At 41.8% G+C, this 27,708-nt stretch overlaps 1 protein-coding gene across 1 annotated transcript; it reads left to right on the forward strand.

Moving 5' to 3' along the window:
- Positions 1 to 11,580: 11,580 nt before the first annotated feature.
- On the forward strand, positions 11,581 to 27,375 carry LOC144269584 (uricase-like; the record flags this gene model as incomplete). Its single annotated transcript, XM_077825365.1, has 8 exons — positions 11,581 to 11,604; positions 12,009 to 12,227; positions 13,474 to 13,590; positions 15,385 to 15,463; positions 24,408 to 24,594; positions 25,211 to 25,334; positions 25,740 to 25,823; positions 27,295 to 27,375. Coding segments are annotated over 8 exons (915 nt in total), but the record flags the coding sequence as incomplete, so codon positions are not given.
- Between the last annotated feature and the right edge of the window lie 333 nt (positions 27,376 to 27,708).

A 27,708-nucleotide genomic window follows, 5' to 3' on the forward strand; every position in this document is an offset into this window, starting at 1 on the left:
CAGAATCACTGCTTAGCAAACAAGCTTATGTCACATACAGTTCACTGGAAATTTTTCTGCTTTGGTCCTGAAATCTGATAGTGAAGTGGAGTGTTCAGCTCATGTAGTTTGAAATGGGGGAGGGAACCGTAGGGGGACCCACACCATGCTTCCCTGGATTTTTTGCTTTTTTAAATGCCTGAAAGTTGGTACAATCATCAGCTGGAGAGGGTTTGACTCCCATCTAAAGCAGGGGAAATTTCCTTACAACTCCTTTCCAATTGGTGGCAGAATTTTAGCAAGAAGCCCCTCTGAGCCCTCCAGCTCATCGCTGAATGCTTCCATTGTTAAAGCTGCAGTATGGTTTGTGTTATTCTGGAGGCATCTAGTAGCAAATCAGGAGTTAGGATTACATTTTAAAATGAGTTTAAAAGGGGAAATAAATTCCTGCTTCTCTTTAAAAGTAGGTGGCCAATGGGTGTGAAATTTCACGCACTTTTAGTTTTTCTGCCCTTTGAATTTTCTTAACTCCGTCCCCCCTCCCTTCCCGAGCAAAGGATGGCAACCTTCCATCACCCCCTTTAACTGCCCTTTACCAAACTACCCTCTCCCAACACAATTAACTACTACATTGAACATCCACAACCACCAGTGCTGGGGGAAAATAATCTGGTAAAGATGTGTGTGCAGAATGGCAAAGGTAGGGGGTGGGAGGGTAGCACTCAGGTTGTGGTGTGTGATCAGTGGTGTCTATTAGTTGTGGTGAGGGTAAGGTACGTGCTTATGGGAAGACAAGTAGAAGGTATGTACTGTGAGGTGGCTTAACTTTACATTTCCTTGCTTTTTGTGAGTTTGGGATGGATGTTGGGATAGATTCTCAACCAGTGTAAATCGTCATAGCACTCATAATGACAGGTTTCAGTGTAGCAGCCATGTTAGTCTGTATCCGCAAAAAGAACAGGTGCCACAAGTACTCCTGTTCTTTTTGTCATAGCACTGTTTATTCCAACTAAAGGATCTCCCCTCTTGTGTCTGATTTTGACACTGCCAGCTTTAGTTTGTTTTAATGTTCTCATTTTGTCTGAGTGGTACAGTGCTCCACTGCCAGAACAGCCACGTTCACCTGGGCACTGAGGAGAAGTGGACTTCAGGGTTACTAGAAAAGTGTACAGGCAACCGGCTCTCCCCCATCTCCAGGCCATTGGTCTGAGGCATTAGCCTCATCTCAACAGGCTCCTCTCAGAGGCAGCCGAAAGAGGATGCTACTGGGTTTCTCCTCCAGTAGCAGAACTTCAACTCCAGGGCAGAGGATGAGGAAGGCAGCAGGGGGGAGAACAAAAGTTGGGATATTTTTTAAATCACCAGAACAGAAGATGTTTTTGTGTTCAGTGTTTAACTGCTTGATAACAGAGTGGCAGATTTAAAAAGAAAAATGTACACATATGTATTCAAGTCTAGATGTATTCAGATGTATTCAGTCTAGATGACTGAATGTAACGTGTACCTGCCTTCTGAATCAATGAAGTACAATCTGAGCTTCACTCAGGTTGCCTGAGATCCCATCCCTTTAAAAGATCCATACAGTTTATCTCATTGATCCTAGAATTCTTCACAGAGTTCTGTTCTTTCTTAATATTTGTGTATTTTGATACTAGATACCTTCCATTTATCATGCAAATACACACAATGAAAGCAAAAATAGTCAAAGCTTTTTAAAATCAAAGATAACCAGCATTGCAGCTACACCTGTTTCTAACCCCCCAAATGTGTGATTCCTAAACCAAGCATACACTTCTTCAGTGAAGCACTTTGTGCACTTTTAAGTGCTGTGTAATAGTTTGGTTCTTATTTCTGAGGAGGAAAAGGGAAGGAAATCTATACCTAGTTACGGTTGGTGGGCATTGGTTTTTGCCATATCAGCTTCCTTTGCAGACATTTTCATGGAGGAATCAGTGGTTCAGACTGAGTGGACCCATATGAAGGCACAGAAACATTAGCAGTGGTGACAGCCCCTATATCAGTAACTGATAGTGACAACTCAGATAGTGTATAACCCTGCAACTAAGATATCAGCCTGCACCTAAACCTAAGGTCTAAAGAATGCTGGATTTCTGAAATCGGAATCCAAATCTGTGTCAAAATTTTGTAAATGATCCCAAAACTTCTGATCCAAATAACCCCTAAGTTTGAAGTGCTGAAAACCCAGATCCAAACTGAGTGGGCTAAGACAATCTCTACTGAAATTGCAAACAAACTAACACTTGCCTTTAAATAGATATCTATTTTTGCATTTCCCCATTTTTTTCTCTGGCATATACAGAACATTTCTGCCTGCTACTTGGCTACAGTGTGAGACTGTAAACAGCATCTTCCAGTTATAGAGCACAAGGATAATGCAAACAGAAGAGATGAACAGATTGCCAGTATTTGATTGGTTTCTTGAAATCACACATGTTCAATACAGTAAACACATATTTAAAAAGTTACAGTTCTAACTTGAACCCACAGGAAAAATGCCAAGACAAGCGTAAATTAACAGTCTCTAACTCACTTCTTTATGGTTAGAGATGTGGGGAGGGAAGGAAGTGACAGTACATTCTATAGATTATGGACAGTTTTGAAGTTGCTTAGAAATGTAGGGGCTAAGAACAATTATGCTCAGAAGAATAAGGAGGGAACCTTACATACTCGACTATATGGATGACAAAAAACTGCTGTACACATAAGGCTCAATTGTGCCACCCAGACTCAGGTTGGGTGTCATGTGGGGTGGGGGGACTGTGCATTTACTCAACTGGTTGATGTACATAGATATAATGAAAATTTGTATTTGGATACAGCTTGCCTGTAGTGCTTTATCCTGTGTTTATGTGTATTATTCAAAACACGCACTAGAAGATGTGATACAGTGATGGTAATAAAACTTTCTTAATAAAATAAAAGCCTTTACTTGTATTACAAAATCACTATCACAGCATTGCCAAGCAAACCAGCTTCCCTAGAGCACCAAAACAACAATAATAAACTACTACCACAACCAGCGATAAAGCAAACTGTATAAACCAAACATTGAACAGTGCAAACAGTGCCATAAAAAAAAATCCCCTAATTGTGTGTCCCCCCGGTATATTCTCCTTTCCCTTCCTTGTGTGTTTAGCATGCACCTGCCACAACTGCACAGCTGTGGAGACCTGCAGGAGTGTGTGTGTAGAGGGGGATGCATGCGGTGAAGAGGGGGTCAGCACAAGGCTGGAAGTATGCTGGGCCTAGATTTGCCCTGTCCAGCTGCTGCTAAGTACTGGTTGCATGGGCCACCCAACCACGGAATTGTCCATAGTGTTTCTGGTATGCAGCGCATTGGTAACATGGAGGGGATTCAGGCCTTGGGGCAGGCATAGCAGGAGCCTGCACTCCGCAGCCTGCCTGTGCCTTTCCACTTGCTCTGAATCCTTGTCTCTGTGGTATTGCACCTGCTTGTTGGCCCTGTCCAGAATGTCAACTGTCAGTTCTTCACAGAAACAATTCTTCCTGTATCGGTCCATGACAGTACAGAGACCCAGGCTTCTGCTGGAGAACATGTGAACTGCTGAGGTACAGTGGCCAGAAGAGGTAGAGGTAGGAGTGCCTGCAAGCAAACATGAAACAGAACTAAGCATGGTCTGAGTGATTCACAAAAGGTTCAGTGCATGAGTAAAAAAAAAAAAAAAAAATCTTTGCTGAATCGCAAGGACAAAAAAAAAAAAGGATACTTTGTAAAACTGAACCTTCAGAGGAACTTTTCAGATCCTAGATGCTCTGTGGACATAAGAAATTAATACTTTGTAAATCAATGATAATTTTGCAGTTAGTCATAATACAATGATGGGTTATTTACAATGAAATTCAATCAGATTTCAGTAATCTACATTTCACTCTTCAGACATATAGCTCAAAGGCTTAACTCCAAAGTGGAAAAGATGAAAACACTGATTGATGTGCATTACAGTTCTGTAATCCATCTATTTAATAATTTCACATTCCCAAACTTCTCTGCATATGTTCTTTACTTACCATCATCCTGGTCGCCATCTTCACTTCTGCAGGAAATTTCAGCTGCCCACAGGGACAATGGAGGAACTAAGTAACAGCAAAGCAAAGTGACTTTCTAAAGAGTCGGCTGCACAAAATGAGCAAATACCAGATTTTAAAGGAGTTGTTTTCTGAAGTGCATTTCTCTTGCTTGATTCAGTTTCATTCCCATCAGCTATCACCGCAATGCAGTGAGTCAGCTATAACTGTCTGTGATACCACAGAGCAAGTCAAAGTAGTTGTGACAGAACTGCACAATTTGAACAGATAAAACTGAAATTGTTCAACCAGAATGTTGATGGAATGAGGAATGTTTGAGGCAATGAGGAATGTTTCGTATACACTCAAAGCCCCAGGCTGTAAGGTGCTGATTGCCAGTTGCGTCTATGAGAGCTCAGTGTGCTGAACAGAGTTGCTTGAATTATTTTAATTAATTTTTTTTGCAACAAAAGAATTTACTTTTGACAAAAGGGAAATTTTTGTGGGAAAATTTCAGTTATCATTTTTTTCTGGTTTTCATTAATAAACAAAAACAACAAAGACAATCGACCCCTGAAAGCTAGATTTTTATTTATATATACATTCTGATTGTTTCTGTTTGCTTTTGACCACTGGGAACTTCAGTTTTCTGACAGAAACCTGAAAGACTCGATGACAAGTTCTGACACCACCAAAAAAATTTCATTTTGAATTTACTTGCAGAAATAAAAACACATTGCCTGACCAGCTCTAGTGCTAAGGAGCTTCAACTACCTTTGGGTCTAATCCAGCAAACTGATGAATGTCCCTCATGAGGTGTTAAACACCCTCAGCCTCCCGTAACAGGGTTCACTTGCAGTTTGGACACCTCCTGGTGGTTGCATCTGGGGATTAGCTCCATTCAAGTCAGACGCCCACTTCCGGCAGTTGTTCACACCATGTCACTCCTCTCTCTTTGCAATAACTCACCATACGAAGAACATGTAGGAAAGAAAACAGCACTATGACAACTGGAAGTTTGAACTTCATCCTCAAGTTCACATTAATCTTAGTAATTAATCTCAATAATAAAACAATTTGATTGATAGGTTTTAAAATATAAAATTAGTAGCAGCTGTGTTCTCAATATTACACTTAATGTAATGCATCTGTTGCAAAATCTATGGAACTAACCTATTTTCTCATTATCATATTGTATTCTATATGGAAGGAATAGGATTAATATACCATGTAAAGTGTATCGTCTGAACAGCATGATCAGTAATACAGAAAAAATTGCAACCTTATATTGGAGCTTGGAACCTTTTTTGTTCACATTGACATACAGATAAAGCATTTACAGTCAAAACTGTTTTAAAGAAAGCAACAAATATTGTCTCATTATTAGAGGTTTCCTTTTTATTAAAGGTGGGGCAGAATTGTACTGCAAACAGTTGGCAGTATTTTAGGGTAATTTATTGAGGCAGGAAGTTGCCTGTTTGAGGTAGTCTCTTGTAGTGGTATCATTGTTCTATACCGTGCTACCTCAAGGACACTGAATATGTATCCTTAGCATTTCTTCATCATCTTGTACTTCTTACTGAATACACTACAATATAGCACTTACATCTTATGCTATAGCACAAAGAAAGCAATGTAATACAGAGTGAACCTGCTGTAGACTTTTATAAATAGAGTATTTTCCTCCCATGCTATTTCTACTACCTCTCCTCTCCAGCAAGACTGATACCACCATTAGCCTCCCTATCACTCAGGCCAGTAATCTGATTGTTATCTTTGAAACCTCCTTCGCCTTCACTCCCCATATCCAGTGCTTCTGATCATAGAATCATAGAATATCAGGGTTGGAAGGGACCTCAGGAGGCCATCTAGTCCAACCCCCTGCTCAAAGCAGGACCGATCCCCGACTAAATCATCCCAGCCAGGGCTTTGTCAAGCCTGACCTTAAAAACTTCTAGGGAAGGAGATTCCACCACCTCCCTAAGTAACGCATTCCAGTGTTTCACCACCCTCCTAGTGAAAAAGTTTTTCCTAATATCCAACCTAAATCTCCCCCACTGCAACTTGAGACCATTACTCCTTGTTCTGTCATCCGCTACCACTGAGAACAGTCTAGAGCCATCCTCTTTGGAACCTCCTTTCAGGTAGTTGAAAGCAGCTATCAAATCCCTCCTCATTCTTCTCTTCCGCAGACTAAACAATCCCAGTTCCCTCAGCCTCTCCTCATAAGTCATGTGTTCCAATCCCCTAATCATTTTTGTTGCCCTCTGCTGGACGCTTTCCAATTTTTCCATATCCTTCTTGTAGTGTGGGGCCCAAAACTGGACACAGTACTTCAGATGAGGCCTCACCAATGTCGAATAGAGGGGAACAATCACATACCTCGATCTGCTGGCAATGCCCCTGCTTATACATCCCAAAATGCCATTGGCCTTCTTGGCAACAAGGGCACACTGTTGACTGATATCCAGCTTCTCGTCCACTGTAACCCCTAGGTCCTTTTCTGCAGAACTGCTGCCGAGCCATTCGGTCCCTAGTCTGTAGCAGTGCATTGGATTCTTCTGTCCTAAGTGCAGGACTCTGCACTTGTCCTTGTTGAACCTCATCAGATTTCTTTTGGCCCAACTATCCAATTTGTCTAGGTCCCTCTGTATCCTATCCCTACCCTCCAGCATATCTACCACTCCTCCCAGTTTAGTGTCATCTGCAAACTTGGTGAGGGTGCAATCCACACCATCCTCCAGATCATTTATGAAGATATTGAACAAAACCGGCCCCAGGACCGACCCTTGGGGCACTCCACTTGATACCGGCTGCCAACTAGACATGGAGCCATGGATCACTACCCGTTGAGGCCGACAATCTAGCCAGCTTTCTATCCACCTTATAGTCCATTCATCCAGCCCATACTTCTTTAACTTGCTGGCAAGAATACTGTGGGAGACCGTGTCAAAAGCTTTGCTAAAGTCAAGGAACAACATGTCCACTGCTTTCCCTTCATCCACAGAACCAGTTATCTCGCCATAGAAGGCAATTAGATTAGTCAGGCATGACTTGCCCTTGGTGAATCCATGCTGACTGTTCCTGATCACTTTCCTCTCCTCTAAGTGCTGCAGAATTGATTCCTTGAGGACCTGCTCCATGATATTTCCGGAGACTGAGGTGAGGCTGACTGCCCTGTAGTTCCCAGGATCCTCCTCCTTCCCTTTTTTAAAGATGGGCACTACATTAGCCTTTTTCCAGTCATCTGGGACCTCCCCCGATCGCCATGAGTTTTCAAAGATAATGGCCAATGGCTCTGCAATCACATCCGCCAACTCCTTTAGCACTCTCGGATGCAACGCATCTGGCCCCATGGACTTGTGCTCGTCCAGCTTTTCTAAATAGTCCCAAACCACTTCTTTCTCCACCGAGGGCTGGTCACCTTCTCCCCATGCTGTGCTGCCCAGTGCAGTAGTCTGGGAGCTGACCTTGTTCGTGAAGACAGAGGCAAAAAAAGCATTGAGTACGTTAGCTTTTTCCACATCCTCTGTCACTAGGTTGCCTCCTTCATTCAGTAAGGGGCCCACACTTTCCTTGACTTTCCTCTTATTACTAACATACCTGAAAAAACCCTTCTTGTTACTCTTAACATCTCTTGCTAGCTGCAACTCCAGGTGTGATTTGGCCTTCCTGATTTCACTCCTGCAAGCCCGAGCAGTTTATTATACTCATTTTATTATACTGATTATTATAATCATATTATACTGATTTTTATACTCATCCCTGGTCATTTGTCCAATCTTCCACTTCTTGTAAGCTTCTTTTTTGTATTTAAGAGCAGCAAGGATTTCACTGTTAAGCCAAGCTGGTCACCTGCCATATTTACTATTCTTTCTACACATTGGGATGGTTTGTCCCTGTAACCTCAATAAGGATTCTTTAAAATACAGCCAGCTCTCCTGGACTCCTTTCCCCCCCATGTTATTCTCCCAGGGGATCTTGCCCATCAGTTCCTTGAGGGAGTCAAAGTCTGCTTTTCTGAAATCCAGGGTCTCTATTCTGCTGCTCTCCTTTCTTCCTTGTGTTAGGATCCTGAACTCGACCATTTCATGGTCACTGCCTTCCAGGTTCCCATCCACTTTTGCTTCCCCTACTAATTCTTCCCGGTTTGTGAGCAGCAGGTCAAGAAGAGCTCTGCCCCTAGTTGGTTCCTCCAGCACTTGCACCAGGAAATTGTCCCCTACATTTTCCAAAAACTTCCTGGATTGCCTGTGCACCGCTGTATTGCTCTCTCAGCAGATATCAGGGTGATTGAAGTCTCCCATGAGAACCAGGGCCTGCGATCTAGTAACTTCTGCGAGTTGCCGGAAGAAAGCCTCGTCCACCTCATCCCCCTGGTCTGGTGGTCTATAGTAGACTCCCACCACAACATCAACTACTGTTGCTTCTTTCTGGATATTATTGAAAAAAATCCATCTTTTGCTTTCTTTCATGATGCTCTAACCACTCTCCCACACCCTTATCAACTCCCACCTGTTGACGACTGCAATCTCTTCCTCCTAACCTCGTCCCCTACAGATCCCCATTGTGCTGCTGATCCTCAAGCTCAAACTTTTTGTCCTTACTTTCAAGCTCTTACAGCATATAGCCCCTTGTGACATCCCCCAGGGTACAATCTGGACTGTTGAACCGTTGTGTCCCTTTAACCCTCCAGCCCAGGGTGCCTTTCACACTGCTTTGCTAACGACAAGCAGCCTCTCAATGCTCTGCTCACACACAGCCATTAGCATTTAAAGTCATTCCTAGCAAAGTTACATTAATGTTCTCCCAGCCACTCCTGAACTACATATAGGGTAACACCTGCAAATTCCCCAACCCCAGCTTTGCATCCCAGGAATGTGCATCTTATACTGCTCAGTAGACCTCTGTGCAGCATAAGCTCATATTGGTCTGACATTCCAAACAGTAATGTTTAGATGCACCAGCCTTGTTGGTTCAAGTGGAGTCCTGAAGCACTTCAATACAAATATTCACTGGATTAGGTAAAAGAATAAAATGTTTAGTAACTAGAGAAAAATGTATTTGAAGTGATTATAAGTGATAAAGGCATAAAAGTCAGAACTGGTTACACAGGGGATAAAACTGCAAACTAATTCCTAAACTTTACCAAGCTAAATAAGATTTGAAATCAAAAAGGTTTCTCTCACCCAAAAACTTTCAGGAGTCCATACTAACTGGAACGACTACCAATGAGGACCACTCCCCTCAATCCAATGATGCTCCTATTGTCTTTCAAGTTATCTCACTGCTGTAAGTAGAGATGGGGGAGGAGAGGTGACGAGGTGGTCACTGTCTCTCTTTTTAATACTCTGACCCTTTGTACTGGAAAAGTCTTTGCTGGGTCATAGGGTCAGCAGTTCCATTCCAGCTGTCCTTCACATGAATTGTAAATACTTTGTTTACAACTCCCCTGCTGGTGAATCTCCAATTAAACAGTTAGTGATGAAGGCCAAACTTAATTTCCAATATTGCGGAAATTGCAGATCCTCCAGTATTAGGCTTCCACCGCAATTTTGATTTTAATTAGCTTACTTTGCACAGTCCACAATTTTGCATACATTTTGACAATTGCAACACACACTTTTTTCCCCATTAGTGCAGTAGAACCTCATTTATCTGAGCTGACAGCAGCTGGGGCTCAGGCTGCCAGCCCCGTGCATGCAGTGCTTGGACTGTCAGCCCTGGGCATTGATGACTACAATATAGTTGCAGAAAAATGTCTGGTTATTAAAAAAAGTAGCAGGCATAACATAATACTTGAGTGTTTATATTGTTCCAGAAAACTTTTCTTAAACAAATAAGTCTTCTCTGGCTTTTCCAAATTACCACAATTAATAAAGGTCAATTATTACTTTTCTTCAATTTTCCATGTCTTGTCCGCAACTCAGTTGCAATTATTTGACAATCATCGCGTGATTCAAGTAGGATCTTAGTAATGACTCTTTAGCATCCTGCTGACGTGCAAATGTGTCTTTGTCTCTGAAAAACGAGTTTGAGCCTGCTTTTCTAACTTTGTAACATGTTACTGTAAAGTCATTGCTATACAGTAGTCTCATAACTTTACATACAAAGTTGCCACACACATTTTACCAAGATAATAATGTTCAGCAGCTTATGAGCTTTCAAATGATACCACATGAGGTATACTTTGTACACACAAGGCATACTTTGTACAAGATATATCAAAACCATATAAAAGTGGTGAAAATGGAGAACAGAGTATCCCATGGGGCACAGTGTGTCACAAACCTGCCTAAATATCTCACCTGATCTTCCTCTGATTTCTTGTCTGTACCCTCTGCTTTGCCCATCTGATACCCCTTTTGTCTGTTTTTCAACAGCGCTTCCATCCCTCCCTCCATCCTGCCCCATATGCTTGGCATACCTTTTTGAAATCCATTTGTCAAACCTCCATCCTTGATCCATTCAAATCACTACTTAAGACTCTATGATCTCCCAAAATCCCACCCACCCAACCCACCTTTTTTGGACTAGTAAATATTTGTGTGCCTAACTTGAGTAACTATATCCTCATATATTGGTAACATGAGTCTTTTCTGACCACCTCTTTTCCTGGTGTATGTTATAGTCTCATTTGTGTGACAGATCTACCACTTACACAGCAAGGTCTTTGGAGTAAAGACTTGTCATTTACACCTTTTCTGTGAAGTTCTCAGCTCACTGTGGACGCTTTGAAATAATGACTAATAATAATTATAATATGTTCTTTTAAATACTTACTTGGGTTGTTACTAGAAACCTCAGCAGTAACTGAAAACCATAAATATATTTTTAAAGGTAACAGGGAAAAAATGCCAACCAGAAAAATAAGCCAAGTTAATATGTAGAATGAAAACCCTGGTCTGAGAAATAAGTGTGTTCTAGGGAGTTAGTAGCTTTGAAATAATGCAAGACCCTACTGCTTCTGCTTATATTTTGTTGCTATTACAAATTTGGGGAGAGGTTTAAAAGGATTTTGACACCTTTTGGCTGGTTGCATTAATTATTTCCAGGAGCAAGCCAGAAAATGAGAGAGTTTTAGATCTGAGCTAATGGCATGGCTTGATTCTCCAGAGTGTGGGATGATTTCAGCTTCAGGGAGATAAATCCAGAGTCACTCCATCAAACACTTTGCAGTCACTTAGATTTACAGCCTGGAGTGTTTGTTACTCAAACATCTGAGCAATGTGCTGAGAGAGACATAATATCTTGTCTCATTGTTTCCTTTTCCTCTCCTATTTGTTGTATTCATTGATTGTCTCTTGTCTTATACTTAGATTGTACACTCCATGGGGCAGGGACTGTCTATTTTTATGTGTTTGCATAGTGTGTAGCACAGTGGGGTCCTGTTTCATGATTAGGGTCCCTGGGTACTACCACAATACAAATAATAAACAATAATCATCATCATCATCATAATGGGCCTGATTCATCAGTGTATAATTTCTGTTTTAAGCTGGTGTAACTCCATGGATTTCAGCCTAACATGTGACACTCCATTGATCTCAATGGCATAACAATGAATATAAACCAAAAGTAACACAGTGGTGAATCAAGTCTAATAGCCATAGTGGCACATTATATCTCTCCTTTGTCAAACGGAATGTTTGTTCCAGACAATGGACAGATTACATGGGGTATTTGTACAGTGTCCAGTGCAACAGGGCCTATAACAGTTGAGGCCTCTTCAATAAAAACATTAAATACCACGGCTACTATTAATAACAGTATCTCCTTAAAATGGTTTCTTTCTTCTTGCCAGAACCTCACACCTTCTCCTGGGTGTTACCTTACTTAACTGTAGCATTCCAGGATAAACACAAAAATAAAATGATCGCCATTGATAAAGAAACAGGTATTTGATCCAGCGGAGCCTGGCTCTGGCTTCCTTTATAATTGTGATTTCCATTGAGTAAGAAATGCTTGTGTTTTCACTGCAGAATGAAGATGTGGAAGTCCTGAATTCTGTGTATGGAAAGAACGTGATTAAACTCCTTCGCATTAGAAGAGATGACAAGAAACACTTCATTAAAGAAGTGGAAGCTTGTGTACATATTAGACTGAATTCTGTCAATGAGTACTTGCATGGAGACAATTCTGCTGTTATCCCTACTGACACCATAAAGAACATCGTCTTAGCTTTGGCAAAATGCAAAGGGGTATTTTTAAATTATTTTATTTAGTATTGTACTGACTGGTATTTATGATGCTGTCCAAGATTTATTTGGAAGTGGTCATTGTACTTACTTTTCTATTGTCAACATATTTCAAAAGATCCTCTCTCCTCTTTCATTGCCTGTTCTATCCCCTTCCAAAGCTCACCCAGGTCGAGAAGCTCTTTTCCAGGCCAAAGTTGAAGAGAGTTTGGCTGAATGCAAAATTCCTACTCCCTTTCATATGTTTTTCTTGCTTTCTGCTTTCCAGTTTGGCACTGAAGCTCCCTTCAAGATTTTGAACTGGATCTTTCCTTTTTCCAGTACTAATTTTTCATAGACAACGTTGACTTTCTCATGTGGTATGCGGTGCACAAGTGTGGATAATTTTTATTTTATACATGGAAGACATTTTTAGGTTTGGTTGATACCCTCTCCCCCATCATGAATCTTTTTTGCATTTGGACCCCTTGGATCTGATACCCCTGAACTTTGGAAAAGTATGAATCCAATTCTGAATCTTAAACTTGGAATTTGGGTCCCTCTTCAGTTTTCTGGTGCAGTCTTTTGTCTGACAAAGCCAGCACTGTTCTCACACCTGTCTTCAGGTACCTTTTGTAGTAGGACAGCTGTTCACTCTTTAATAATAAATAAATAATAATAATAATAATACCTAGCTCTTATATAGTGCTTTCCATCAGCAGATCTCAAAAAGCTTTACAAAGAAAATAAGTATCATTACCCCCGGTTCAGTGGCTTCAGCTGTTCTTTTAATCTGCTAATTCCATATAGCCTAATTATACCACACTATGGACCAAATTCTCAGTCTTATTATGAAATCCCATCTTTACCTTTTAGTGTTCTTCAGTTTTTATTGTTCAATGAGACCACCTACCAGGAATGTTCTGATATTACATTTTCTAAGGATCAGGTACCAGTGGTGGCTTCTCTCAATCCAATCATTCTACTCTGCCCTCTCCTTTTCTTTGTGTGGTGATACTATACCTAAGGAAAAAGGGATCTCTGATGAATGTGACTCTTTAGCTCCTATTGTAGTTTACAGTGCATGCTGACCAGGTGGTTAGAAAGACAGTCTTTATAAACTCAGAATTGAATGGCATCCATATCAGCCACAACATCTATTTTCACTCAAAATATTTACAGTGATCCAGACAAACTGTGCAAGTTGTATTCTGTATGCCAATATACATTAGATAATTGGTGCTCTCTAATGTGTTATTTGTTTTCTTAGATCCAAACTATAGAACAATTTGCTCTGGATATCTGCAATCACTTCCTGTCATCATATTGTCATGTGGTGTACATCAAGGCCTATGTTCAAGAGGTACCATGGCGGCGTCTAGAAAAGGTATATAAAAATACTAGGACTGTCAAACGATTAAAAAAAATGAATCATGATTAATCGCACTGTTAAACAATAATAAGAATACCATTTATTTAAATGTTTTTGGATGTTTTCTACATTTTAAAATATATTAACTTCAATTACAACACAGAATACAAAGTGCACAGTGCTCACTTTATATTTATTTTTATTACAAGTATTTGCACTGTAAAAAAAGAAAAGAAATAGTATTTTTCAATTCACCTAATACAAGTACTGAAGTGCAATCTCTTTATAATGAAAGTTGAAGTTACAAACATAGAATTATGTTAAAAAAACTGCATTAAAAATAAAACAATGTAAAATTTTAGAGCCTGCAAGTCCACTCAGTCCTACTTCTTGTTCAGCCAATCGCTCAGACAAACAAGTTTGTTTACATTTGGAGGAGATAATGCTGCCCGCTTCTTTTTTACAATGTCACCTGAAAGTGAGAGCAGGCGTTCTCATGGTACTGTTGTACCTGGTGTCACAAGATATTTATGTGTCAGATGCGCTAAAGATTCATGTGTCCCTTCATGCTTTACCACCATTCTAGGGGATATGCATCCATGCTGATGACAGGTTCTGCTCAATAACAATCCAAAGCAGTGTGGACCGACTCACGTTCATTTTCATTATCTGAGTCAGATGCCACCAGCAGAAGGTTGATTTTCTTTTTTGGTTGTTCGGGTTCTGTAGTTTCTGCATTGGAGTGTTGCTCTTTTAAGACTTCTGAAACCGTGCTCCACACCTCATCCCTCTCAGATTTTGGAAGGCACTTCAGATTCTTAAACCTTCGGTGGAGTGCTGTAGCTATCTTTAGAAATCTCACTTTGGTACCATCTTTGCATTTTTGTCAAATCTGCAGTGAAAGTGTTTTTAAAATGAACAATATATGCTGGGTCAGAATCCAAAACTGCTGTAACATGAAATATATGGCAGAATGCAGGTAAAACAGAGCAGGGGACATACAATTCTCCCCCAAGGAGTTCAGTCACAAATTTAATTAACGCATTATTTTTTTTTAATGAGCGTCATCAGCATTGAAGCATGTCTTCTGGAATGGTGGCCAAAGCATGAAGGGGCATAAGAATGTTTAGCATATCTGGCATGTAAATACCTTGCAATGCCGGCTACAAAAGTGCCATGCAAATGCCTGTTCTCACTTTCAGGTGTCATTGTAAACAAGAAGCGAGCAGCATTATCTCCTGCAAAGGTAAACAAACTTGTTTGTCTGAGCGATTGGCTGAACAAGAAGTAGGACTGAATGGATTTGCAGGCTCTGAAGTTTTACATTGTTTTGTTTTTGAGTGCAGTTATGTAGCCAAAAAAGAGAAAGAAAAAAAATCTACTTTTTACGTTGCACTTTCATGACAAAGAGATTGCACTACACTGCTTGTATGAGGTGAATTGAAAAATACTATTTCTTTTGTTTATCATTTTTACAGTGCAGATATTTGTAATAAAAATAATATACACTTTGATTTCAATTGCAACACAGAATACAATATATATAAAAATGTAGAAGAACATCCAAAATATTTAATACATTTCAATTGGTATTCTATTGTTTAAAAGTGCAATTAAAACTGTGATTGAGATTAATTTTTTTAATCATGATTAATTTTTTTGAGTTAATCGCCTGATTTAACTGTGACTAATCGACATCCCTAAACATTACTAGTGTGTTCTTCTGGATGTTTCTTTCTCAGTTCATTTTTTAAAAGTTATATTACAATGCATTACAGTTTTACTTACAACTGTGTTTTAAACCTGTAGAATGGAATTCCCCATGTCCATTCCTTTATCTGTGTTCCTGAAGGAATTCGCTTTTGTGAAGCTGAACAGTGTCAGAATGGTGAGAAAATAATTGCTAATTTTCCTTCAGCATCATTACTCCTTCCTTAATGTCTCTATTGATTAAAGACAAACACAGGTTTAGAGATAGCTGCAGGAGTTAAAGGCTTGGAACATTATCAAAGATTCTCCACAGTGCTAAAACAAAGAAAGGGGCACCCTCAAAGTTTTTAAAATGGGTTTGATCCTTTGTCCTTGCTCATTGAATCATGGGTGAGCAGAATCCAGCCTTATATTTATAGAGTTCTCCTAAACACGTAATAATTACAATTGTTCACAAAGCATTACTATTACATAAACTCACAGGACTGAACTGGCTTCTGAAAATGCCCTGCTTCAACTAATACATCGTAGTATAGCCTATAGTTTGAATATTAATGTTACTCTAGCAGTCAGTACACTCCCAAAGACATAGTATTTTAGTCCAACTGCCTAATTTACAGTAACACTGCAAAACCCCTAGAATATGCTTTGGCTTTGCTTCTAAAAAGATTGAATTTCTGCATTACAAATTAGGCCAAGCTGTTAGAGAACCTCAGCCTAACCTCTAAAATTGCACCCACATCTCTGTGCAAGCAATTTTTCATGTGTAAACACTAAAGTGTGTGTGTGCAAATTCTGAATTCTTTGCATAACCAAAACTCCCACTGAGTTCAGTGAGAGTTTTGGAGTGTTCAAGTACTGTAGGATTTAAAGCTGCACCTACATATGTAAACTAGCATGTTAGATGTCTAGCTACCAATTTGAATCTACAAATTCCACCTCATTGCTTTGACTGTCAACAAGAATGCCAGTTAGATCCAAATTTTGTTTTATGTAACATGAGGATATAATGCCAGGAACTGGACTGAGATCACTACAGTGTTAAGCACAATGGGACCAGAGTTTCTAGGCACTGCTGAGATAGAAATAGTAACAATAGGCTCCTTAGTACTGAACAATCATCAGATAGTAACAACTTTTAATTGCTACTGACTGAGGCTGTATTCAAATTCATAATCGAGAGATGAAAGGTTCTGTAGCTCATTACCAGTCTTATGACCCTTAAGTCCCCTTCCTGGTTCACGGGGTTGTTAGAATTGAAAGGCACTTGTATGGGTTATATAGCATGTCTCCTGGTATCTTGGCACAACTCATTTCCTTTGTGAACAGCAAAAAGCTCTGAAAGGCTCATTCTGAGTGTTTTTTCTAATATTTCTACCAGTAGAACAGGCAGCATCAGACACAAATTTCCAGTGAATTTTGGCCTCAGTTTTCTATAGGTAGAGATGTTTTATGATCCTAAGACATTTAACCAATGCCACATTTTTGGCAGCATGAGCAACTCGGACTTGGGTTTCCACATCCTTTCTTAACTTTTGCAAGGAAATTAAAAAAGAAACCTGAATGAAATTAAAGAGTTTGTATCATTTTCTGGAAAAGCTCCTGCTTTTAATACACTGATAGTATCTCATATTTTTCAGTGTCTAAAGACTCATCACCAAACCTTGTACACCACATGCATAAAAGCTGTGAATGTTTGCCTGAGGGAGCAGTCTGTCCCTTAAGGATCGTGGTGCCTACAGGGTCAGTCCATCCCTGTTACGTGGCATTGCCTTTTAAGATTTTGAACGGTCCAAAGTATATATAAGGACCTAGGAGACATGCATAGAGCAGAAGCAGTGCCAGGAATAAATGGTGCTTGGGAGGAAATGCCATCATGCTGCTTTTAGGGGCTCAAGAGCCTTGCAGAGTGGGTGGGGCAAATCATTTCACACAACCAATTGGGGATGAACTGGGAGAAAGGAACCAGCATAAATTCTGCCTCCTCCCTCATAGGAGGGCAGATAGCAGATGGAGAAGGCTGACCTGCTGAACACACTGAGCCTGAGGACTGATTGGGGGAAAAAGAGGCCAGCTGATGGAGAACTTGGCTAGGGCTCTACAGCTGGCTAAAGTACAACCAAGCCCCAAGGAGGAGAGTGGGAACTCATGTTTAAGGAGAGATGGAGGGACTGGCTACCTAATGTGAGCCAGGGCCTGAATGAGCTCTTCCCCGTCATCTATAAATAAACTGGGGAAAGTACTTCAGAAGCAGATGGCACTTGCATAGACACACCTATTGTGTCTAGGTGATCAGCAGACATACTGGCTTTGCCAAAGTGATCAGTTTTGGCTGTTCTGGGTTAAAATTCACTGTAGTCTTGAGTGAAGGGGTAATGAAATGTTATCCTTATTGTACGACTAAAGGGCAGCAGAACTGAACTCAACATGCCTCAGTTGCGGGGGACTTACTTGCACTCCACTCACAAGCAGGAGGTAGTGATGCCAAATCCAAGTGAAAGTGAGCGGGTGATGGGATAACCTGTGGTGGTGCAGACTTTGTTTAAAGAGTCCTAGATACCATTTGATCCTTTCCCTCTGGTGTTTAAAGACAGAGCTGATCAGACTCAAATTAGAGTCTGTGTTTCTGTTCAATGATCACTAGAATTGAAATCACTGATCAGTTTTGGGGGCCGAGCCTTAGACCCGGTGTGGGGATAGTGTTGTAATTAAAGATAACACAGAGGATGCAGCAGAAGTGAGGTTCCCCACCACGCACTGATACCACTAAGAACTGGGCTAAGCAGTGTAACCTCAGAACACTACATCGCAGCTAGTGGAAGAGGTGCGAGTAGCAAACAGAAGCAGGGAATGCGGTGTGCAGCAGTAAATGTGGTGGCCATCAGGAGCAGCAATGGTGAGCAGTGGCAGCAGCAGAGGCATTGCTTGACACCCACACCCTTTCTGGGGTGGGAGGTGAATCCTGGTGAATGCACCCCTGAATTTGGGGACGTTACTGATTTTGGACAACCAGCCATGAGCGGGGTGCAGCAGAGGGAAAGGGGAGTAGTGTGTTAAAGGGACAGTTGTCAGAATTTCACTAAGCAAGGTCTGAAACTGAGGCAAAGGACACTGCCCACAATACTGTGGGTTGGGTATTTACATACGGCGTGCATACTTCTGAATCTTTGTTGTTGTTTTTCCCCAAATTAATACTACGTTCCCTGTTCCTTTTAATAAAAGTTTCCTTTCCAGACGTAGAACTTGCGAGTGGGGAAGTATTATCTCTCAGCAGAACCCAGGTATGGCGTTTAGTTTTCCCAGATTTCTGGGTGAGTGCTCGAGACAGTTCTGTTTTGTAATGTTAACAGGAACTCCTAGATATTGAACCTGGCCCTTGTTGCTGTTGCCTGGCAGAGGGGTTACATTTACAAGCCAGCTCCAAGCAGGAGAGCTGAGGATTCCTGTTTTGAGAAAGTAACCATCTGAAGCACAACCCCAGGTCCTCAAAGGGGGTGGGGGGTGGGGGGGGCAGGGACTCTTGAACAAGGACAAGATCTGACCAGGACTCTTACATGAACCCAGAGTGGGGTGACTTATGGTGACTAGTGAAGTAAGTTACAGTCTGTAGAAAGACTTAATAAATTAGATCCCAGGATGGGGGTACATGTTTTGAACCAACCCAAGTTTGTATAATTGATTGAAAGAACCTGAAGGGGTGCTGAGTGCATTGCACCTGCAGGGCCACAAAAGGTCATGCTGAAGGGAACACCCGATGAGAGTTTGCAAACAAAAAGCATGTACCAGAACTCACCAAAATTACTTCCCTTCAATTTTCAGTCTCGCTATCATGCAGCCCTTTAATAATTTTCTCTGGATTTTCCACATATGAGAAGAGTAACATCAGAGATGGTTTTCAACCATTTCCTTTTTACTTTCTTGCAAGATAATTGTCTCTATCTTTAATGTTCCTCCTACACACCTATTAACTAGACTTTGAAATTTACCTCTCAGGCAACCCTTACATTTCACCCTTTCACTCTGCTAGTAAAAAGAGCTCTGTGAGAATTAATATGATCATCATAAGCATATTTCATTATCAACTTATTGAATGTTAACAAGCACAAAGCTACTGTGAGTCAATAAAGGTCTTGGTTAATTTAATTGATTCAATATCTGGCAACTGAAAAGAAAACATAAAAATTATATATACTGATAGCATAAAATAAGGTATTTTATCTTTTGATAAACATCGCATAGGTGCTCGGTCACCCATTGTAATGAGCTTAAGACAGTGGTCCCTAAACTTTTGAGGGTTGCACCCCCCTTACCCTATTAGTGCCCCCCACCCTAACCCCTCCGGAGCCAGGCCGGGGGGGACCACGGACAGGAGCACGGGGTCTGAGGCTGGGACCGCAGCAGGGGGTGGGTCTGGGGCCGGGCCATGGCCAGGGGTGGAGGCAGGAGCGGAGCCGCAGCTGGGCTGTGGTGGGGTCTGGCATCCAGGCCCGTGGGCATCCTGGTCTTGGCCCCAGACCTGGAACAGAGCTGCGGCCAGCGGCTGAGGCTGGTGCAGGGCCGGGAGCAGAGCTGCACTAAGGCTGGGGACAGGGTCAGGTGCAGGGCTGGGAGAGGGGGATGCAGTTGGGGGCAGGACCAGAGGAGAGGTGGAAGTGGGGAGGGACTGGGTGGCGCTCCCTCCCCACCCTTTGTGGGAACTGGTCTGGGCCCCGCTGGGTCCCCCCCAACATTCCACCATGCCCCTTTGTGGGGCACACCCCACAGTTTGGGGTCCTCTGGCTTAAGACAATAGATATATAAAATATCTATATACCAGGTTACAGGGGAGCTCCTTAAACTGAGGCAGTGATACTTGCCAGTAAGATACATACATTAGGAGTTTCATTGCTCATGCCTCCAGTGTATGACGACTTACACAGCACTGACTAAACTCCTCAAGTCCTGTCCCAGCATGCATAAGGCTCTGTATGAAATCTGGGAAGTATTACTGAGGGCAGTCTTTTCTTTAATTGCTCCAATGTCCTGGTAAGAAATAGAGGGGAATCCCCTGGAAATTAGAGATACAACTCCTTAGACAAGTTTAAAACAACAACAAAAATAATGCAAAGAATACAAATGAGAGGAAATCTATATCTGCAAAATAAAATGTGACTATTATTTCAGATGGGGCAATCCATTTTAAGTATCTCCTGTATCAAGTGGCCAATTTTTTAAAATTAAGAAATCCTATTACAGGCTATTCTTTAAATATTGTCTTATAATGGCAAGAGCTCATACAAGTAAGGAAGAGTGAATCGGACCCTATTCTGGCTTGCACATTATCATCAGAATAACTAAGACCCAGCTGCAGAATCTACGTTATTAAAAAATTCACAGTCAGAAAGAACACAGCTTGCCTTTCAGATTCCACACAAAGCTGGCAGCTAGGAAATGCTCTTTTTCAACTGACCAAACGTAGTGTCAAAATCACTGACAGAGAATAAGTATGAAAATTCAGTATCAGAAGATTCTTTTTCCTAATTAAAATATCAAATTTTAGTAAAAATTTTTTTTGTTTGTTTTAAGCAAAAAGTTTTCAACAAAAACAAAATTTTGTATGGAAAGCAGATACTTTTCATGAAAAATTTTGTTTTGACAAAACCTCAATTTTCTGTCAAAAAACAGTGTTGATGGAAAACTTTCAACCATCCCTACTCATGATGCCATTTTTATATAATCACTTTTAAGAGCATAAACATAAGCCCCCTTGCATCAACCTATTTGTGCATGTGTCTACACTAAAATTTGTCTCCCATTGACATAAGCACTCCATTACAGCAATGCAGTAAAACCTGAGCAACATGACCCATGGTCATGCAGTGTGAGTGTAGACACTATGTGACCTGGGTCAACCCTAACAATTCTCCAACAGCTGTCCCACAACGCCTTATTCCCTGCGACACAGACCACTTTGGTCACAATTGTGAACTCCACTGCCTATGGATCATAGAGACTGGAAGCCTCCCCCACTTCATGTATTTTTGAAATGCCTTTTCCTTATTACCCAGCTGACCATGTTGGGTCTACACATTAGACAGGGTCCTGCCTGGAGTAGACAGGAGATCCTGGATCTCCTGGGTGTGGGGAGAAGAGGCTGTGCAAGCACAGCCATGGACCAGCCACAGAAACATGGACATCTGCCAGTACATTGTACAGGGGATGCAGGCAAAGAGGTGTGATGGGGACCAGGAGCAACACTGCATGAAAGCAAAGTAACAGCACCTGGTATACCACAAGGTCAGGGAGTGCAACAATTGATCTGGTGCTGAGCTGCTACTTTTACGATGAGATGTATGTCATACTTGGCCAAGACCCTACCAGCGTGCTGCAGACCACCATGGATACCTTGGAGGAGCCTGAGACAGAGATCCCAGTCTTGAACTGTGAGCAGGTGGAGAAGAAGTGGGGAGATGCAGCAGGGGTGCTTCAGCCATGCCCCAAGCCAGGACCTGTTTGAGATTCTGGCACAGTCTAGACAGTCCCATCAGCTAAGTATGGATGAACTGAAGAAGGGGAAGGGATCTTGGGTAAGCATGTTCATGCATTTTCTTTACAATGTTTAAGTTTAAAGATGGTACCAAGCCCATCCATCCCCAAGCTAATAAGGCACAGGTATCATCTTTTCATCGTTTTACTTGTAGAAGAAGCAGCAAAAGGTACAACAAAGGTAGGAGTTGGTACATGCTTTCATTGGTAGGGGGCAGGCAAAGCAGTTTTTTTAATGTACCCTTTTCCGACACCACTCCATGACAAGTTTGGCTGGCACCATTGCAGTATACAGGCTAGCAGCATATCGGCTCAGGTGACTTTGGGACACCAGTAGCAGCTGTGCTCTCTGTGCCTTTGTTACCCCCAGGAGCGAGATATCAGCTAAAATCACGACCACTTGAGAAAAATAGTGCCAATATTCAGTGCTGTTGCCCTATGCTCATACCCATGGAATAGGGACAGAAATTCTATTGTTTCATGCAACCAAAATTCCTTCCCACCCACCCCTCGTCACCTCTGGCAGGCCATACTCACCATCACTGGGGCTGGAGAACAGTGCTGTGCAGAGGCCCTCCAAAGCTGAAAAGTTTTTATCGGAATAAGGGGGGGAGTTTTGAAACTTATCTTTCCCTTTCCATTGTGACTGTAAAAGTGGCAAAGAGTCCTGTGGCACCTTATAGACTAAACAGACATATTGGAGCATAAGCTTTCGTGGGTGAATACCCACTTCATCAGATACATGTAGTGTATGCATCCGATGAAGTGAGCTGTAGCTCACGAAAGCTTATAAAGCAAATAAATTGGTTAGTCTCTAAGGTGCCACAAGTACTCCTTTTCTTTTTGCGAATACAGACTAACACGGCTGCTACTCTGAAACATGTAGTGGACTGTAAATCCGTGATACATGTGTCTGTTTTTATCAGCATTTGCTGCTGTTGCTACCTTGAGGGGCACGCCTTTCTCACCCACAGAATGCCAGATCCTGAGGAGAAGGAGGAGAAAGAAGATGACTAGGAAGGACATGTTCAGTAAATTCCTGAAAGCTGGTGTTGCATCAGACCATGAACAAAGGGTCTGGAGGGCCAGCATGGAAGACGGCATGAAGCAAGAGAGAGTGAGCAGGAGAAAGGCCCAGGAAAAGTAGTGGGAGATACACCAAGACATAATGGGTCTTCTGACTCAGCAAACACAAATGCTTTTGCAGACCCTGGTTGATGTACAGGTCCAAAAATCCTGGACCCCCAACCCTTTGCAGTCCTGAGAGAACTCCATTCTAGCAGCTGCATGCACCATCCTACATTCCATGTGGCATAACAGTCACATCTGTATTCCTACCACTCCACGTGGGGCGCCAGCCAGGGAAATCACAGCTTCACGTACACTGACCTCTGAGAGCCACAGCTGGCATGTCTGTAGGCACAACGGATTATATTTGTACACTGAAATGGACAGAAATGTTAGCTGCCTGTCCAATTTCAAAGTCCCATTCTGTTAATATATGTTTAAAATTTGTATTGCATAGCCTGCCGTTTTTTGCTCATGGTTTTTCTGCACTGTTTTTGCCACTCAATTTTCTATTTTTGGAGAATAAAATTATCGTTAATAGTACACAACAAACATTGCGGAATGCATTACAGTACTCAAAGCACACAGTACTTGTAATGTACAGCAAGCACCACATAACTGAGAGGCTGAGGGAAACAGTCAGAGCTGTACCTAGACAGCAAACACCAAACATGTACTACCAGCAACCAAAGCTCAAGGCACAGAGAACAGTTCAGCACAGAACACACTTATGGCTGACTACTAAAGTGTGGTACTTCTGCACATCTGCAAATACAGGTGAATCATGTGTCTTGTGTTTATGAGAATAGTGCAGAGCTCTGTGGGCTCCATGCTTCTGTCAGAGATGGTGGAAACCGAAAAGTGCCATGCGGGATTGTGGGGTTTTAAAAATAAAGAGCAAAAATTATGGGATATGGCTGGCATTATGGGGTGGAGACACGTGCATGCTGGGAACTTGGCCCCTAGCTCTCAGTGATCCGTGGACAAGTCATTTCTGTCCTGCAAAAATTTCCCAACAGGCATTGTGCCAGACAACTGTGCATGGCACACTGCCCTTTGCATTGACACAAGCAGTCCTGGTGAGTATGTGCAGTGCTGGTGCAAGCAGCCAAGTATACACACACATGAGTGATATACCAAGTTTGACGGCTGTATACTGATGTACATTGTGTGAAATAAAGTCTGTGGCACAGACATGGCTAAGGGGCTGATCAAAAAGGTGAGGTGTGGAATGACTAACTCCCATTGATTTTAATGGGAATTGGATTGGGAGTGTGCCACTCCTTAGGGAAAGGACCTACAGCACCTTTCAAGATCACACTCTAACTTCTAATGTATAGAAGTTGGCTCTCAGCTCCGTATGTCTGTGTGCAGAAAATGATGTTTAACAATACCTACGTATCACACAAATGCATAAAATTACACCTTTGGGTGAATGCTGTATGGCAGTACATCACCCCAGCACAGAGTTCCCATCTCCCTGCATGAATAGGAGCTGATCTTTTCCCTCTAATATTTTTGGATCACAGGTCGTCCACTTGTTATCTCTGGAATTAAAGAGCTGAAACTTAAGAAAACAACACAGTCTGGATTTCAAGGCTTCCACAGGGACAAATACACCACAATTCCTGAACGGACTGACAGGGTTTTAAGTGCAGAACTATTCTGCAAGTGGTCCTATGGCGAGTGTCAAGATATTGACTTTGACTGCATATGGTACGTACTGAATTGAATCATGTCTTCTGGCAAATTTATTATTTCTAGACTCCCTCAAAAACAAACAAATCAACACTCCACATGCAGTAGGGACTGCACAGACTGTGCCCTAAAAGCAACCCCAGCTTGCTTTTTGTTACCATTAAAACTGCCTTATTTAAATTCTCTAGGCCTGATTTTCCGTTGCTGAGCACCCACAGCTCCCATTGACTTCAGCTGAAGTTATGAGTGTTCAGTACTTCTGGAAATAAGGCTCTGAGTGCTAGATGGTCAGATGGTGTAAACTGGTGTAGCTCCAATTCAGAGTTCTGCTGATTTACACCAGTTGATGATCTGGACTGGGTAGTTCATATTGGAACACAGCGCACCTCGGCAAAATAAGCTAAATAGCTTAAATAAAATGCTGATTTGCAATATTACAGGGTTAGGGGGATTGGAGCGGGAGGGGGAATTGGTAAGGAGAGGGCTTAGTACAAACCCTGTGTTATATTGTTGCTAGAAAGAGACACAGAGGAAATGAAATTAAAATATTACAGATAAAAGTCAAGCATAATGACATTTAATAAAATGTTTCATCAGTAATTTTAGAACTTTACTTTCATACAATATTTTTAAGGGGCACTGTTCATGAGTGTGTCCTTGAGGCATTTTCTGGGCCACCTGACTGTGGGGAATACTCACCCTCTCACCAGAAGACTGTCAACAATATTCAGATGCTCACCCTGGCGAGAGTTCCACAGGTATCTTTTTCACCATTTAATAATATTTAGCTCATAATGAAAATACAGTTGTGGGATCCACTGAGAAGTTCAGGCTGAGCCCATTTGTCTAGATAACCTAAGTAAAATATGAAAACTGCCTGAAGAGGCAGCTGTTTTGGAAAAGTGAGAATGCAGAGAAAACGCAGAGCACTTCCTGTGAAGATAATGGGAGTGAAGGGAACTCAGCGCTTCACAGGAGCAGACTCAGAAATGAAAGGGAAGAATGCTACAGAATAACATTCAAGTGTTTCTAAAATGGGCCCATTTTATCCTCTTTGCTCTCCTTCCTTCTGTGACCTTTCAGTTGTTTAAATACTTTATCAGATTGTCATGCGGGAAAGTATGGTGACAAACTGTGACAGTTTCAGATTTTTATCGTTTCAGATACAGGAGATTGAAGTCACCTTGAACAACATCTATTACGATGTCACAGACCTGAAGAAATTTGGATTGACCAATGACAAGGAGGTGAGGGAACTTTTACAATATTAAATGCATGGAGTCATCTAAAAAACCCAGCCCACTAGAGATGTGTTTCCTTTGCACTGCTCTGGTTGTGCAAATTGGCCACAAAAGCTAGTTTAAGCGGATTCCTATGGATTCCCTCTTGTGATGTAGGGCCAGCGTGTTGAGGGTATGGTGAAGGAAAGGGGATGTGGTCAGACCCCCTGCTGTGCTCCAGAAATCCCCAGCCGCTAGAACAGCCTCTTGCTGTTTTGTTGCAGCAGGGTATAATTTAGACCTGGGCACAACTCTGGGATGGGAGGGGTACAAGGGTGGAAGCTGTACAGCATTTGTCTCCCTCCCCATCAGCTGCTCAGAGTGGTGCCCAGGTCCAGCTGAGGAGCTGGCCTGATGAAGTTACACTAGTATAAACCTGGTATAAGTGAGAGGAAAATCAGGGTATTTGATTTTACGATTGCCACTTTTGACAGATGAATTAGTGTTCCCCTATTCTCTGTTTTCTTTCCCTTGGATCTGGGTCCCCTTCCCTCACGACTCTTATCCTGGCCCCTTTTAAACAGCCAGTATAGGTCTGCTCCTGCTCCCATTTAAGTTCATAGCAAAAATCCCATTGACTTCAATAAGGGCAGGAATGTTCCCTGTGGGATTGACCTTTTGAGGTGTTGAGTGCCCTTAGGTTCTATGGAATATTGATTTTAGTTCAATGATACCACTGAGGTTGATGGGTACTCCAACTGGAGAAGAGCTACTCATGTATGATTGCTCTCTATAAATATATCAGAGGGATAAATACCAGAGAGGGAGAGGAATTATTTAAGTTCAGTACCAATGTGGACACAAGAACAAATGGATATAAACTGGTCATTGGGAAGTTTAGACTTGAAATTAGATGAAGGTTTCTAACCATCAGAGGAGTGAAGTTTTGGAATAGCCTTCCAAGGGAAGCAGTGGGGGCAAAAGATCTATCTGGCTTTAAGATTAAACTCGATAAGTTTATGGAGGAGATGGTATGATGGGATAATATGATTTTGGTAATTAATTGATCCTTAAATATTCATGGTAAATAGGCCTGATGGGATGTTAGATGGGGTGGGATCTGAGTTACTACAGAAAATTCTTTCCTGGGTATCTGGCTGGTGAATCTTGCCCATATGCTCAGGGTTTAGCTGATCGTCATATTTGGAGTCAGGAGGGAATTTTCCTCCAGGGCAGATTGGAAGAGGCCCTGGAGGTTTTTCGCCTTCCTTTGTAGCATGGGGCATGGGTCACTTGCTGGAGGATTCTCTGCTCCTTGAAGTCTTTAAACCACGATTTGAGGGCTTCAATAGCTCAAACATAGGTGAGAGGTTTTTCACAGGAGTGGAGTGGGTGAGATTCTGTGCCCTGCGTTGTGCAGGAGGTTGGACTAGATGATCATAATGGTCCCTTCTGACCTTAGTATCTATGAATCTATGTATATGTCATTTTTGTTCAGGTTCTGGTGCCAGTGGAGATTCCCTATGCTTCTTATACATGCACTCTCGGTAGGAAGAAGTGCTTAAGAGAGCAAGCCTAAAATGCAAGAGATGAGCAGCAAGTCAATTGGATGGATGTTTTGACCAGGGACCAACTGAAACTATGGGATCCATTCACACGTACAGGACAAACTTACCATGTGGTTTTCTTTTCAGAATGTATCCATTCCATTCATTGACCTGACTTTTCCCTCTTCAAATTACAGAGATTGGAATTTTGAAAGGAGCCTAAGGAATTCAGCTATCCAAACCCCAACGAATCTCAATAGGATTTTTGCACCTAATTCCCTTGGGTTCCTTTGGAAATCCCAGCCAGAAACATTAAAATCAGTTCATTAGAAGACAATTATTTTTAGACTTATTATGAAAGTTCC

This window comes from Eretmochelys imbricata, chromosome 8 (genome assembly GCF_965152235.1).
Source record: "Eretmochelys imbricata isolate rEreImb1 chromosome 8, rEreImb1.hap1, whole genome shotgun sequence".
Classification (NCBI taxonomy): Eukaryota; Metazoa; Chordata; order Testudines; family Cheloniidae; genus Eretmochelys; species Eretmochelys imbricata.